The sequence below is a fragment of the Alligator sinensis genome, unplaced genomic scaffold (assembly GCF_000455745.1).
Source record: "Alligator sinensis unplaced genomic scaffold, ASM45574v1 scaffold237_1, whole genome shotgun sequence".
In the NCBI taxonomy this organism is placed as follows: domain Eukaryota; kingdom Metazoa; phylum Chordata; order Crocodylia; family Alligatoridae; genus Alligator; species Alligator sinensis.
In genome coordinates, this window is record NW_005841849.1 from 323,468 (window position 1) to 340,060 (window position 16,593).

General features: G+C 44.2%; 1 protein-coding gene across 1 annotated transcript; it reads right to left on the bottom strand.

Moving 5' to 3' along the window:
• Window positions 1-1,061: 1,061 nt before the first annotated feature.
• On the bottom strand, window positions 1,062-14,525 carry ILKAP (ILK associated serine/threonine phosphatase; the record flags this gene model as incomplete). The annotated part of the gene is made up of 11 exons (XM_025209260.1): window positions 1,062-1,346; window positions 1,880-1,961; window positions 3,206-3,325; window positions 8,161-8,282; window positions 8,803-8,890; window positions 9,413-9,506; window positions 10,083-10,189; window positions 11,767-11,893; window positions 12,902-13,018; window positions 14,035-14,091; window positions 14,450-14,525. Coding segments are annotated over 11 exons (1,131 nt in total), but the record flags the coding sequence as incomplete, so codon positions are not given.
• Between the last annotated feature and the right edge of the window lie 2,068 nt (window positions 14,526-16,593).

Sequence of the window (16,593 nt, forward strand, 5' to 3'; positions counted from 1 at the left end):
TTCTCTGTTCCAAAGCAAAATGTGATCCATGGGAAAGAGGGAATCCCATATGCCCTGAAGTTCAGGACTTGCAATTAGACTGAGTTTACAAAACATTTTGCATTCTGCAATGCAGGGATTTCAAAATCAGCTGGTCTGTGGGCCAGATAAGAGGCCTGGGGCTGGCCCATGGGCTGGATGAACAGCACAAAGCCAGTCTGGCAAGCTGGATCAGGCCCAAGCCCCCCTTCCTCCCTACTACATGCCAGATCCAGCACCCATGGCACTCACTCCAGCTGGTCCTGGACTGTGCTGCAGGCAGTGCCCACTCTGGCTGGTTCATGGTAGATGCCATGTTTAGTGCAGGTGCCAGTTCTGGTATGCAGGGCACTCATGGAGTTGCCACTCCCCTATTCTGGATCTAGCACCTACTTTGGCCAGTCTGGGACTGCACTACACAAGGGACCTAACTCAAGGACACACACTGCATGCAGCGCCCAAGCCAGCCAGTCTGGCATGGGTGCCATGTGTGGTTTGCATCTCAGGCTGGCATCCAGGCCCAGCATGAGGCTAGATGATGTGGCTCCCTCGGGCCATACCTTTGACACCGCTGCTACAATGAAACTGAAATGCAATTGCTAGCTAGCTCACATGCACTGTAATTGTTGATCCAGAATGCTACACTTCCCTTCTTTCAATGGCCATCTTGAAGCTCTAGCTCTTCAAGGCTGCTTTTTGTAGAAGGGTGGGTGAAAGATGGCATGTAGAACTATGACTGCCTTTCACAAGCACTTATAACCAGCTACTTGAGTTTTTCACTGAATCTGGATCTCTTCTTTGCTCTTAATATGGCTAAAAGCCTCATGACTGTTTTTTTAATGCGACTTGTCTAGTCCCATTTGCCATTCTGCTCATGTTGCTGTGTAGCCACAGACAGGGTGTTCCAGCAGTTGCCACTTACCAAGCCTTCTGCTAGACTGGTGAATCCAGGTAATTTAAACTTTGTGGAAATTAATACCGGTGGCAGGTCTGGGTATTCAGATACACATACATACACGACTACAAATAAAGTGAACTAAAAACTATTAGAAAAAACTTTATTTACAATGATGAGTATCCAGTGGGGATACCCACATACACTCACACACGCACACACACTGACTTTTGTTGTTTTTTTTAAATCCACGGCATGCAGCTTTGGACGCCACTTGTACCAAGTTTTTCCTTCAGTGCTCAATCCGGACCACCATTACTGTGACGTTATCTGCTGAACCTCGCTGCACTGCTTTGTTGGCCAGCCTGTTACAGGCGGCTTCATATCTGGCATCGACTTCTAGCTTCCCTTCTCGCATTTGGATGTTCTTGTCCTGTGGAAGATGCACAGACCAAGAAAATCACACTCAGATTAAGTAGGCAAAAACATTTTGCAGTGGGTTATTCAGGATTCCAATACTTGTTACACTTTTGTGCTACACAATGCAATAGTGACTTAAGGAGCAAAACTACACAGCATCATACTTCTTTGAATTCTGTTTCTTTCAGATCTAGAAGAACAGACGACTCATGCGTGAAGGCAAATAACTGGCAAAGAAAGGTCCTATGATGGGCAGGAACCACTTCTTTGTACAGGACATGGGAACGGTAAGGTAATAAAATGGCACCATGAAGCAGACATATAACTAGGATAACATGGCAGAGGTAGCTTTACTCTTTCCAAACAGATACTTTCAACAAGCTGGCAGAGCTCACCTGTCTCAGGTAAGAGTATGCTGCTCTCCCCAGGTTCACCTTTCCTGCCTACCACCACCATTTGGAGGAAGCTACATGCAATTTCTTAGTCCTCATGCACTGATGAAACAGTGCACATATTAGCCTCTACCCAGAGCTAGCCTCTCCTCACCTCCAGGCAAGACAAGATGAAATTCACAGCTTCTTCTGGTGTGAAGACCTTGAAGAGACCATCACAGGCAATCAGGATGAACCTGGAAGAGAAGTAGAAAGGCTGGGCAATAAGCTCAGACCCTTGACCATGATACAAAATCCCCCAGTTATCTACAGAAAGCCCTCCAGTGCAATTCAAAGGATGATCATTGCAAAACGCAGCTAAGTTTTGACATCAGCCTTACTAGGTGCTAGCAAGTATGTCAGCACTCCAGAAGCTACCCTTCCACATATATAATGTGTGAACCTAAGGAGCAACGCAAGAATACAGATGCAGTAACATCCACATATCAAAGTCAAAGTCAGACTACAATTGTTAGTAATGCAAAACTGCCACTGTGCATGGCTTATGTGCAACATCTTCAACTTCTGTAGAAGCTTATTTTTTCCTTAGATGTTCTGTTCTTCCATACATCTGTCTTGTGAAGAGACTTGCAGAATAAATGGGGCATCAACAGTGCCATCCTACATTACAGCATCTGCTGACCTAAAAATTTCCAAGGGTGGAGAGTGAAAAAATAAGCAGCATACCTAGAAATATGCCAAGAGAGTGTGCAATTAAATCTGGCCTTCCCCAGAAGGCTTGTAACTGTATGAGATATTTTACCCTAAAGTTGCATTTCTCAGCACCAGCAACGATTTCAGTTGTTTTACTTCTTCAAAAGACAATCATTAACTCTTGCTGACTCTCAGGCCTAATGAGTTTGCCATGAACTATTTAACTGCTGATCACTTCTCCAAAAAAATCCAACAAATACACCAAAATACTGCTGAGTGGTGCAGTATATGTGGGGGCTGAGAAAAAAACAGGAGCAGCTTTTTAATGGCACGGGCAGAAAAACAGAGCTTCAAGACCCCTCCACCGTGTGCAGTGGAAAGAGAATATGCAGTCCATTTGTGAAAAAAGCTTCTAGTACTCTTCAGCAGATTCCCCCATCTTGCTTAGCGCACTAATTTGAGCCATGCTCTGAGCACAAAATCATTCATTTCTCCCAAGGCTTTCATTTTTCAGTGCGAGTACTTCAAAAACAATCTTTACAACACACCCATGAAGTGAAGTGCTATTATCCTCGCTGAATACTACACATATGGGCCAGGGACAGAGAGTAAGGTCAAAAGCATCCTCTAACTTTTTGTGCTCAGCCTGATTTACTTAGCATGTTGATTCACCTAGAGTTATGAGCATGTTGCATTACTCAGTGCAGTAGCCAGTGCCACTCCTGCTGAGGGTCAGCAATGCAGAAAATGCATTCCCTGCTTCACTTTCTACTTGGTTGTGCATTACCTGTCATTGTATGAGAGTTGGCAGCGTTTGATATCTGGCACAGAGATGACCCCACAGCGCTTGTACTGTCCATCACCGATGGAGCGGGAAACCTCCAGCACACCTAGTACTCGCCCATCCCTAAAAGAGGGAAAGGAAACCCACTTGAAACAAACTGGCTCAGCAGGACACCAGATTTCCCAGGTTTACACAAGTGGTCTGTGACCATATTTCCAGCTAGAAGACTTAATGCACTGATTGAGCATTATAAACAGATACTTATAAATAAAAAGATGAGGGGCTGTTCCTATGGGTGTGCTGTTGGCCATGGATGAAATCCTGCCCCCCACTGAAATCAACAGGAATAACAGCCTCCAACAGACTCAGGGATGAATAACAGCCTCCAACAGAGTCAAGATCTCTGCCCATTTCCTTTGACAAAGAATTCAAAATGAGCAAAGCCTGCACAGAAACTTCCTTAAAAATGGAGGTTGCTAGGAGGCTGCTTTGGTCTTGGTGTAACCTGATAATTGCTCAGTCTAATCAGGAACCTGATTCAGAAGCACAGAGCTGTGTGTGATACATGTAACTAAGGCCTGTAGAAATCTATTTTAAACAGGACTGTTGCCTGGCTGCTGGAGGGAGAGGCCAGAAGAAGGAGATTCTGTTTTAATAAGATATAGAGCAGAGTGCATGGGAGTGCAAATGAAGAATGCCAACACCAGGATTCAGAATGACTGAGTGATTATGCTAAAAAAAGAAAAAAAAGTAATGGCATCCACTACAAAATTTGTTACAGAATCAGTGTTTTTAATGGAAATGCCATTCTTGTGCTGAGAATCAGGCAAGACCAAGGAACTGAGTAGAATACTGCAAGCAAAAAATACAAAGTACCTGAGTGCAGCAATTTTAAAATTAGCATTACTAGCTATAGACCTGGACAAACCTTTATTTCGTAAACAGCACTGTGAAAGCTTTTGGGGATGTGTATCACAGTATCTAGCAAATAGAGCAAAGGCAGGGGTTGCCATCTCATATCCCTGTTCTATTAATATTTTGCATAGGATAAGTTATGAAGACCCATATGGGACAAGAGAAATCGGACCCAGCCCCAAAGCATCAGGGGTGAGGGTGGGGGGAGCAGGCCCATTCCCCACCTCCCCCACCTGGATGAGAAGCAGGAGTGCAGCTGAATGATGGACTCCGTCCCCTCCCACCACGATGGCGGGGAGCACGCCACCGGACCCCAACAAAAGCCGATGATGATGGTGCCATGCCACTGCCAGGCCCTGTCAACAGCTGGGAGGGAGGGAGGTTGGAAGACAGGGAGGTTGGGAGGGGGAGGCAGGTGGACGTGGGCCAGGTGGACCTGGAGCATGGGAGGGGGAGGAGACACGGACGGATGGGACAACCAGACCTGAACCCAAAGGGGAGGTGGGGGGGTTGTGACCAGACATGGACCTCTGTCCACGCTCCCACCCTTCTCCCCCACTGTCATTCTTGATGGGCAATTGGCTAGTTCAGAGATAAAAGGCCAGAAGGAACCACTGGGGCTATTTTGTCTGGCCTTCTGCACAACGTTGGAATTCCCTGCATTAATTCCTGGTTTAAGTCCAACGACTGTTCTTAAGGTGGAACATCCCTTTTTGAATCTTAACTTTATATGCTTTGATATCAAGGTATTTTATCCAAGTTCTCTTCCTCAAACAGGTTGCTCTTGCAGACTGTGACTAGGTATATACATTACTTGCTTTGATCTTCTTCTGTCTGCACATAAGAAATGTGTGACAAAATAGGGTAACCAGCTAGTTACATCAGATATCTGTACACAAATGTACAGAGCCTGGGAAACAAACAGGAAGAATTGCAAGTCCTCGCAAAGTAACAAGAACTATGACATGATTGGAATAACAGAGATTTGGTGCAACAGCTAGCATGTCTGGAGTACTGTCATGGATGTGTATAAACTGTTCAGAAAAGGACAGGCAGGGGAGAAGATGAGAAGTTGCTCTATATGTAAAAGAGCTGCATGATTGCTCAGAGCTCCAGTATGAAATTGGACATAGGCCTCTTGAAAGTCTCTGGGCTAGGATCAGAGGGGAGAACAACAAGGGTGATGTTGTGGTAGGGGTCTACTATAGGCCACCATACCAGAAGGATGAGGTGGATGACTCTTTCTTCAAACAGCTAGCAGAAGTTTCCCTATCACAGGCCCTGGTTCTCATGGGAGCCTTCAATCACCCTGACATCTTCAGGGAGGGCAATACAGCTCTGTACAGGCAATCCAGGAAGTTTTTGGAGAGTGTTGGGGACAACTTCCTGGTTCAAGTGTTGGGAGAGGGCAACTAGAGGCCATGCTCTTCTTGACCTGCTGCTCACAAACAGGGAAGAATCCTGAGGAAAGGAAGGAAACAGTGCAGCAGAATAAGGACCCTGGACTTCAGAAAAAGCAGACTTTGACTCACACAGGGAATTGATGGGCAGTGTCCCCTGGAAAGCCAGTCTGAGAGGGAAAGGAGTCCAGAAGAGCTGGTTGTACTTTAAAGAAACCTTACTGGGGGTGCAAGAACAAACCATCCCAATGCACAGGAAGACTAGCAAGTATGGCAGAAGATCAGCTTGGCTTAGCAGGGAACACTTCAGTGAGCTAAAACACAGAAATGAAGCTTACAAGTGGAAACTTGAACAAACAGCTAGGGAAGAGTATAAGAGCACTGCTTGGGCATGCAGGATGAAACTGTGAAGGGCAAAGCGCAACGAAGTTGCAGCTACCAAGGGACATGAAGTTTAACAAAAATAATTCCTACAAGTATGTCAGCAACAAGAGGACGATCAGGGAAAGTGTGGCTTTCTTAATGAATGGGGGAGGCAACCTAGTGGCAGAGGATGCACAAAAGGGTGAAGCACTCAATCCTTTTTTTACCTCAATCTTCACAGGCAAGGTCAGCTCCCAGACTACTGCACTTGGCAGCAGTTTGGTGAGTAGGTGAGCAGCTGACAGTGGTGAAAAAACAGGTTAGGGGACTATGTACAAGTCCTTGAGGTTGGACACGATACACCCAAGGGTGCTGAGAGAGTTAGCAGGTGTCATTGCAGAGCTGCTGGCCATAATCTTTGAAAATTCGTGGCAAATGGGGGAGGTCCTGGCTGATTGGAAAAGGGTAAATCTAGTGCCTATTTTTAAGAAAAGGAAGAAGTAGGATCTAGGGAGCTACACACCAGTCAGCCTCACCTCAGTCCTTGGAAAAATCATAGAGCAGGTCATCAAAGAATCCATTTCTAACCACTTGGAGAAGAAGGTGATTAGGAACAATCATCACCAAGGGCAGGTCATGCCTGAGCCACCTGATTGCATTCTATGAGATGACTAGCTCTGTGGATGTGGGGAGAAGCAGTAGATGTGATACACCTTGACTTTAGCAAAGCTTTGATTACAGGTCTCCCCCAACATTCTCGCCAGCAAGCTAAAGTAGTACAGGTTGGATGAATGGACTGTAAAGTGAATAGAAAACTGTCTGGATTGTTGGTTTCATAGTAATCAGTGGCTTGATGTCTAGTTGGCAGCCAGTATCAAGTGGAGTGCTTCACGGGTCAGTCTAGGGCCCAGTTTTGTTCAATGTCTTCATCAACAATCTAGAAGGCAGGTACTGTGCATGTGGGCTTACCTGCCTGTTCAGTCAACACTGATTCAAAAACATGAAAGTAAAAGGCCATGTTTGTCAAAGGAAAAAGGGTTCTGGGTCTACAGCCGCTGAAAGATAGCTCATTTCTCTGCTCTCTCTGCTATAAAACATTTAACTACAAAAACTAGGGGAAGACTCCTGGCATGGGTGGGGACATTTCCTCATGTCTGCAAAGGATTAAGATACTCTCTCATCTCCTTCCTGCCTGCAAAGATGGACTAGTGATACATACAAAAAATGGCATGCGCTCTCAGAAGATAAAGGCAACACAGCTTTCTCTAGAAGTGGCACTGTTAGGACAAATGTTAGCCTACCCACTCCCACACCCTGCAAACTTGCTGATATATGATTCCATGGTAGTGTAAGGCACATTCATTTGGAGCACTCACAAACTAAACTTTTCACCGTCACTGACTTCCCTTTAAAAAAATGGAACAGGTGGAACGTTTCTTGTGCCAAGAAGCAGCTTTCAAGAAAGTGATCAAAACAGATTAGTAAGTTACTAATACAGCAGATATTTGAGTGTGATGGATGAAAAATATGGACACACCCACCCCGATAGGGTGTACACTTTAAAGACACTAATCCAGCTCTAGAAGTATTTCCCCTGCTTCAAACAGACACAGTATAGAAAGCCTTCAATTTCACTTAGGTTGGGGTGAACTAAATGCACTCATGTATGCATGTGACATTCCAACAATGCAGCAAATTTAGAAATACTGATTGCCAAGTGCTGTTGTGGAAAGGCCAGACAGACCCAACTTCCAGTGACACTTGTACCACTCCCTTCTATGGCAAGATGGCAGAATTAAAAGCGACTCTACAAGCAGGGAAACTCGTTCAGCTCATCTGTGCAACATACAGTTTATTAGCATTATCATCATCATCATCACTATCACCACGATCATCATTATTACTACAACTATTATACATTTTTAATAAATGTAAAGACACTTACTTCCTCATTTCACTCCCAACTGTTTGAGTTGATGTCTGCTGGTTTTTTGCCACCTAACTTTCATTTGGACACATTGCACTGTCCCCTACCCTCTGTCATTCCAACACAGTGCCACAACTGATGGATAAATGCATCTTCTGGCTAGGAAGATGAATACCAGCATTTCAGTTACCAAATCCTTGGATGCTGCTGCAAGGATAACTGCTTCTCCCACAAGACTAAGTGAAACTCCCATGTGTGCCCTTTGGTACTGAACACCCCTGACAGCCCTGGGAAGTGATGATCCTCAGTCCCTTTGAAACCACTCACACCCTCCTCTCCACTCTCCCATTTACCTGACATTTCCTCCAGCCTTCTGTATCCGCATTCGCTCTTCATACTGTGTAGGGTTGTGCTCTTTACTGAGACTTAAGGCTGAGTGTTTCTGACTCTCTTCATTGTAACGACACAGAATCGCCTGTGCTGACAAAAACCCATGTGAGTAAGGGATATCAAACCATTAACTTGAAGTCTCTACTAAACCACATGCTAAGCACTGCTTCCCCATCTACACAAAGGTTATCAAGTACAAGTCCTCAGCAATGCAAATACATGCCTGGGACAAAATCACTGTGTTGTATTTTGATCGCTTTGGTAAATGAATAGCTAGGGGTTTGCATCAATTCCCACAAACTACTTGTGTTTTTAAAGTAGTTTTAAGACAAGTAAGTAGAAGATAACCCAAAAAATGAATACAATCAGGTATCTAGCACCATCTAGAGTCCACCACAAGGCAATTAATGAATTTAAGAGCAGGGCATGAAACAAAGAGGAATGAGTAAGTTCTCATGACACATCCTCTCCAAACAGGAAACCACTTGCTGAATGACAATCAGCCCTGACAGGATTCCCTACAAAGGAAGCCCATTCTTTCTGGGGGTGATGGGCAATGTCACAAGACTGAAATTCCATGGAGCTGGTACCTCAGTGCTGCTTACCCGGCTGTCTCCAAGGCTGGCAATGTAGAGAATGTTATCTACAGCCAGGACACAGGTTGCTGTGGAGCCATCCTTCCAAGCAGGTTTCCTGAAGGCACCAGAAACAAAGTTACAAGGAGGAAAAGTCAGCTTTTGCTAAGGGCTGACCCTTGTGTCACATGCCTGAAGGTTCACAGAACTCAGCAAAAGGAAGTCTCCATCTCACGACATCCAGAACTCAGTTAATACAAGCCCCTGGGCTTCTGCTTGGGTGATCCCTCAGTTCTGCTCACAGGTTTGTCTAATTACCAATATAAAAAGTACAATACTTTTTTTTTTTTTTAAATCAGAGGCAGAGCAGGATACAGAAACATACCAGCTTCTCTTCATAAGGATAAAGTCCTGGCTATATAAGCTAACCTAAGGTTGAAAGGAAAAAAGCTGGGATGAAGATAGGAGATCTACAGAAAACACCTATTTCTATAACTGTGGAGTGGAATCTCCAGGTTGGGGCACCTCTGCCCAACTGCATAGTTTGCAGCTCCTAAGCTTCACAGCTCAGGATCATGGCCTGGAAGGGGTTGATGTTTATTAATAGATAGAAATAGCCCTGGGAGGCATTTACACTTACTGGCTGGAGGCCTGCTTTAGGAATTCCTCATCGGTGTGCTTGAAGGTATCCAGAAGACATCTCCTCACGGTTTTCTCCACACTGACCACCTCTCCTTCAGAAGAAACAATGGACATACTCCCATTGAAAACACTTAACATCACCTATTGCAGCCCCCTCTAACACCCTACACTTGGTCCAATGGTACACTGAGATATCAGAGCTTGCGCAAGGACGTTCCATTTGCAGGGCAGACATGGCCACCATGATGAGCATAACTGCACAAGATTTGGATGTAAATGTGCACAGAGAAATTGTAACATACCTCTTACTTCTACACCCCGGAAAGTAAGGGGTATTTATTGTAGTGCTATTCTTTTCCTCAACCATGCCTACAATATGCTACATACATACATACATACATACATACATATATATAGACCTTGCATAGCCAAGGCAAAAAAAAAACAAAACACTACAACAGTGATTACCAGGGACACTAACAAAAAAAATGCTCAATCATTTAGGGTCTCACCTCACCTCCAGGCTTCAGTTTCCCAAATCTCCACATGCAGCTATGCTCCTGTTCCTCATAAAACCAACCCTGGACACGCAAACAAGTTCACTCCTTAGTGAACACAGATGCAAGTCACAAGACATGGAAGACTGCCAATGCCCATCCTGCTCTCACCTTTTGGAAGTTTCTTAATCAGGTTTTGGTGGAGATTCTGTGCTGCAAATTTTGAGGCTCGAACTCCCCCGTGGCCATCAAAAACAGCAAAGTATGAGACACGGGTCCTGTGAAGAGCAAACATTAAACCAGACAGGCTGTGAAAGGGCTGGCATGGGACAGGACATGTCCCTAATCATCATCCTACTCTCCAATCCTGAAAGGGAAGATGTGGCAAGATGGACCCAAGGCCATAGTTAACAGTTGCTGGACAGTCTGTTTTGTGGGCAGGCCAACTGTGAAGCCTCTCTCTAGCAGTTCCAAAATTCAGTATTTCATCGATAGTGACCCAATACTTCCCAGCTGGCTTTGCTTGCAGAATGATTCTTATAGCTCCACTAGACACTAGACTCGCACATATTAGCTATGTGAGGCTTGAGATAGTTTGGTCCTATACTGGGCTTTTAAACTCATGTTTTGATGTCATCATTCCTTATCATTTGACAGTGTTTTAAAATGATACATTACTTTCCAAGTGAATTCTACTTTTCAGATTATTCAGTCTGAGGTCAATATGAGGTGGCTCCTTTGCTAAATATCTGTGCTTTCCATTGCTGCAACCAGAACTTTAATCTCAGTAACATTCCAAAGGGAAGGTTTAGTTAAAACCTTTAAAAGCCCAGCCATACCTTGTCATGCATCCAAAGATGCATCTCAAGCTGGTCCAGAGAGGTGATACTCCCCCTCTATGCGACTTTGGTCAGGCTGCAGTTGGAGTACTGCGCCCAGTACTGGGCACCGCACTTCAAAAGGGATGTGGCCAGCCTGGAAAGGGTTTGGAGGAGGGCCACCCGCTTGGTGAGAGGGCAGCAGGACAGGCCCTACGAAGAGAGACTGAAGGACCTGAACCTGTTTAGCCTCAGCAAGAGGAGGCTGAGGGGGGACCTGGTGGCTGCCTACAAACTCATCAAGGGGGATCAACAGCAAATAGGCAGAGCTCTTTTCTCCCCAGCACCACCTGGGGTGACGAGGAACAATGGTCATAAACTGATGGAAATAGGTTTAGGTTGGAGATCAGAAGGCAATATTTTACAGTAAGGGTGGCCAAAATCTGGAACCAACTTCCCAGGGAAGTGGTCCTCACCCCTACCTTGGGAATATTCAAGAGGAGGTTGGATGATCACCTGTCTGGGGTCTTGTGAACCCAGCATTCATTCCTGCCTGTGGCAGGGGGGCAGGCTAGATGATCTGTTCAGGGCTCTCCTGACCCTAGCTACTATGAAACTAGATAGCTGTATTCACCCAGAAAACCTCTGACTTTGTGTGACTAACTTAGGCCCTTAAATTCTGAGGTGCTAAGCCCTACATAATTCCTAAGGAACCAATGGGATTGTGGGTTGCTGGTGCCTCAGGGAAACTCATGGACTGGGAAACTGGTACTGACTACTCAGAATGAGACATGTCTTACACAATCAAATACTACAGCCCTGGCCCAAGGTTAGATTGCTAGCTACTGGTTTTGTCAGCAGAAAGCCTGCGGATGCAATCCAGGCCACTACATAACCCACAGAGTGACAAAGTCAAAAGCATTAACGGCTTAAGAAGTGAGAGGGGTCACTGTCAAAAGCTTAATAGGGCCTCTTTCATCTCCTTGTGATAACACCACCCTTCTGTTTCCTGACTCCTACGGTCTGAGACTACTTACACTTGAGAAGGAAGGGGTCGGCACTCCTCTGTGATATCATTCAGGATGACATGGGCATCCTGCATTTCTTCTCGTTCACCTTTCCTCTCGGCTACGTAACCTTTCAGTGCAAAAATGCCAGCAGATCCTAATGGGAAGCAAACGAAAGACTCTTTCATCTCCTGAGCTTAGTTTACAGAGTAGTAAACTGGTGATCGCTTTGCTCAGTGCAGCATTCCGAAAAATCCCACGGCACCATTGTAAGTGGCATCTCTTGCTTTCCAAGACTGCATTTGGCACCTTCTACTGAAAGTGGCATGCTCTGACACTTCAGGATTCCAAGTCCCACACAATGTCAGAAACTGCAAGGCTGTTTACACACTAATGTAACAGAGCATGTCTGAGTGCTTTGGAAAGTCTAATGCGTTAACAGATGCCACTGAAAATCTAGGGGGTGGGGGAAGAAATATACTCCATAGGAACTCTCTTGATCAAACAGCAAACCCTTAAAGGTTTTCCTAGGAACAGGAAAGTAGAGGATAGTAGAGGACACAGAGGTACATTTTACTGGAACAACATTTACTGTAACTTCTAGTTTGAGCCTACTGAGCACATTCAGTGCCCAAATCCTAGTGCAAAATGTGGGTACCTACATCACTGCCTTGCACATCTGCAATGGAAGTTAAGTATGCCAGAGGCGAAGGATTAAATCAGTTCTCCCAAAGGATTCTTAGCAGCTGTTTGTAGAAGTTATTCAAGATGCTAACATAGCAAGGGGGTCAGCACCAATCTGCTAGAAGGAGGCTAAGCAGTTACTTTCCCATCTTTGCTGCTTTGGGGGCAAGGGAACCAAAATTTATGTTCTGTCTGTGGGTACTTGGACAGTTGTAAAAATACCTACTTCGGTACTCTGCTGCTTCAGGACAACTGCCCAGTGTCCTAAATGGGCAAGGGCATGATTAGGGAGTGTGTCCAAACCATAAGAAGTTGCCACATCTTGGGCAATGGAGTTTAGAAAGAACAGGGCAGGCATTTCATTTCTTGAGAGGCCATAACAAGGCAGACTGAGGAACCATGCTTGGTATTGTTCTGGACTTACTCAGCCCAATGTCATGAGTATAAATTGAGTACATTTGTTTTCAAACTGTCTGAAAACCTTTACAAACTTTCTTTTCCACAAGTTCTTCACTGCCATTCTTCTCTTCCTCTGAGGATTTCCTCTTCTTGCCTTTTCCATGACTCCCTACTGAGACCTGCTCAGTGGTGCAGAAAGCTGAAAGACAGCAAACACACAGACAGCTGAAGATTTGGTCATTTTAATTTTATTCCTGAGAATCTCTAACTTATGTTGATGATAACATTTCCTTTTGCACTGATGTGCTATGGACCTGCAATTTTATGACCAGATAGCACAGTTGGGTTGAGAGATTTCTCTGGTCCTTAGTCTCAGATAATCTGGAAATTGTTAGTCCAGGATTTGAGTTAGTTGATTTTAACATACCCAAATAACAAGTTAAAGACGAGGTACTTCTACACTGCAGAATGTGACCATCACAAGAAGGGTTTTGTGTTTTTTTTTTTTACTGATTTAAGATAGACAATAGCATCCTGTATGTGTTACCTGAGAGGATGAATTACAATACGAAGTCAAGTGCCATGAGGAAGTACCATAATTAGTCTTGTACCTGACAATGAAGTCAACACTCTAGTCTTTTCCCACTGGAGGCATATGCTCACATCATGATGAGTTACTTGTTCACTCTCTGGTCCCCAGTGAACATATGTCTACAAAAGTGAAATTTGGCAAGATTGGCAGTCTACCTTTAAGAGGAATTCAGGACTGTAATAGCAAGGTGCAGTTTCAGCTAGGATTGTATCATAAAGAAGCTCCTTTGGTGCTTAACTGTATGGCATGCTTGCTTGTTGTCAGGTCTCTAACTTCATGCTAGCAACTATGATTCAATCCAATCCCTTCCAAAAAGGCCCACAGTAAAACTACCCTTATCCGTAATCTTTCAAGGATGTCAGAGATGTTGTGGGGTTGTTTGAAAGGTGCTTGCCCTTACATCTTGGAAGAGCCCTATGTTTGATTAACTGAGATCTTCAGTTACAGTAATAGGTCACCATTACTAATAGCTCAGATCAACTACTCACCTAGATAGAGGTAAGACTACTGGACTGAACAAGGTGACAAATTTTAGGCAATTCCAGACAGACAAGCTATGCTGATATATTCTATAGAAAAGGGCAGATGAACAGGCCCTGGGGAAGACTGTTACAGCACCTTACCTGAGTCACCACTGCTGGCTGGTGGGAGATCATCAAAAAGCAAAGGTCCGCCTTTCCCTGAAACATAAGAGAAAAGCGGACAAGGCATTAACAGTGTTTCCATCCTGTCATCAGCAAAATTTTGAGCAGAGCCCACACATGCAGTGGCTACAATTAAGCCTACCCAGCTGAGTCTGGGTTCACACTTCCCCAGGACACAAACGGCTGTTACTAGGCAGTCAGTGGAAAGACTTAAGCTTTATCTTACTCACATAAACATTTCCAAAAAAACCCCCATGAAGCCATGTGAATATGTTGGAAGGCTTTATTCCATACACAGGTATGGCACAACCTTCAACAACATCTCAAAGCAAGGATGCTGCCAAAACTATGGAAGCCAGCTACATCCCAAAGACAGTGATTAGAGCTCCCATACCTGAGTCAGTACTACTGACAGGCGGAAGATCGTCAAAAAGCAGAGACCCTTTCTGGGCTTCTTTCCCTGAAAAACATCACAGCACAGAGTCAGAACACACTTCATTTTTCGAGAAAGAAAAGCCCCATGATTCTAGAATAAAATATCTTGCTTTCAACAGATCCCTCCATCCTAACTGCAGGCAGGTACAACACAAGCAGAAATGGTCATTTGCCTGGAAACAGAAGTTTTTTCACACCTGTTCTAACTAATGTGCTTCTGATTTAAAAGAGTAGAAATATTAGGAACCTTAGTAGTCCTGTTCAACACACTGCAGGAAATGAGGAGGTCACAGAAACTGTTACATGGTGGTAGTGAGCTCTGGCATGCATATTTAATGATCATTAGTAGCACAGTAACAAGCTGGCTACTTGCAACAAGCTGCGTGGATAACACTGCCATTCTAAGCTGCATCTGAACTGTTCTTAGGAAAGGCAGGACATCTCATTTCTTCCTCCTGTTCAGCTGTCTACCAGACAAAGGCTTTCTTCCCTCTGAATCCCATCTGTTTACCATGTAGTTCTTCCATCTAACTCCAAGCTGCTGGGAGTGTTCTGCAGCCCATATCCAGCACACACCAATTTCTTTACAATGTCTCTTGTCACATATGAACAACAGTTGGGAGTTTTCTGAGGTTATGCACAATACTTTATTTGAAAAAGATTAATTAAAGTAAGTCTGTCAACATGAGTACTTTAAGAACCACTGGTTTAAAAAAATCCTGAGAGGGCAGTCATTAAAAATCAGGACCCACTATTTAACTTAATTTTGTAAAGGGGTTTTACCTCCATCTTCATGTTTGAGGGTCATTCCAGATGAGGGAAATGCTGGCTACACAGGGAAGTGAAGCCGGCTACACAAAATGCTATCAAAAGCACCAGGTGAATTAAAAACGATTCACTAGCTTAATTTAACTCCACAAATGCTAGTTACTTGTAATTACTGTAGGCTTAAAAACTTTTCTGGAAGGAATGTGAACTAAAGGGATAGCTACCAACTTAAAAAAAAAACCTCTCTTTTTAACTATGTAAGCGTGGAATGGAGTTGAGCAAATGGCTAGAATAACCAAGCCCTCCCCTCTGCAAAGACTTACACATGCCTAACTTCAAGGAATGTGACTAATAAAGTCTCTTGCTTCCAACAAGAGGCTACTCACAGTGCATCAAGTAAGGCACATTTAACATTTGTATGAATCGGGCATAAGCCAAGTTGGAAGGGTGGGAAACACTGCAAGGCCAAGGCGCATTAGAAATGGAGATGAATGCCAGGGAATTGCTACACGTAGAATAGACCTCAGCATATTGGTTTGGTTACATTTTTATGCAGATCTACCCTGTTTTATTCATACCAAAGAGACATTTTAATAGTGACAGTAGTCAAGACAAAAATATAGAGCTGCAAAATGACAATCCTGCAGCAGGAAGAAAAGGACCAATAAAACTGTGATCAAATTAACTGATCTGGATTTGTTTGCAGACAGTTCACGTAAATATCTGTTTTTTTCCCCTAGACAAAACACGTACCCAGGAAAATGGATTTCATTAAGTAGCAAGCACTTGCATTCTCTCTCAAAGCTGTACAGGAAAGGTCGTACTTACATGTATGTTACAAAAAATGCTTTTTTGTGGAAAACTGACAAACTAAGATAGATCATAAAGATTAGATGGGGGGAAGGATCAGATTCTGTCATATTCCCAGTCAAGGGCACTATGCATAAAGTTAGGTCCACTCAACATGTGAAAGAGGGGTAGGATCTGGTCTTAAAGAGCACCAGGCTATATGCAGCAGTACTCACTTAAATAAAAGGAGCTAGATTAAGGTTAAGTGCTCACCCACTACTTTGGCAAACCCACACATGGGAGACTAGGTAAGAGGCAGGAGCTGTCAGATTATCCCTGTACAGATCCTGCAGCCATTACATGGCCCAATTGCTTTGGGACTAGTGTCCTACTTTTTTAAAGGTGCCAACAAGCTGCATATGTTAATTCCCTTTGAAAGACACTGGTGTTTTGATTTCATACCAAGGTATTTTCCTGATCTGAATGAAGACCTGTGTAAAATGCTCTGGCATGCTAACTGCAGCCAGAAATATGTCCCCTTTTCAG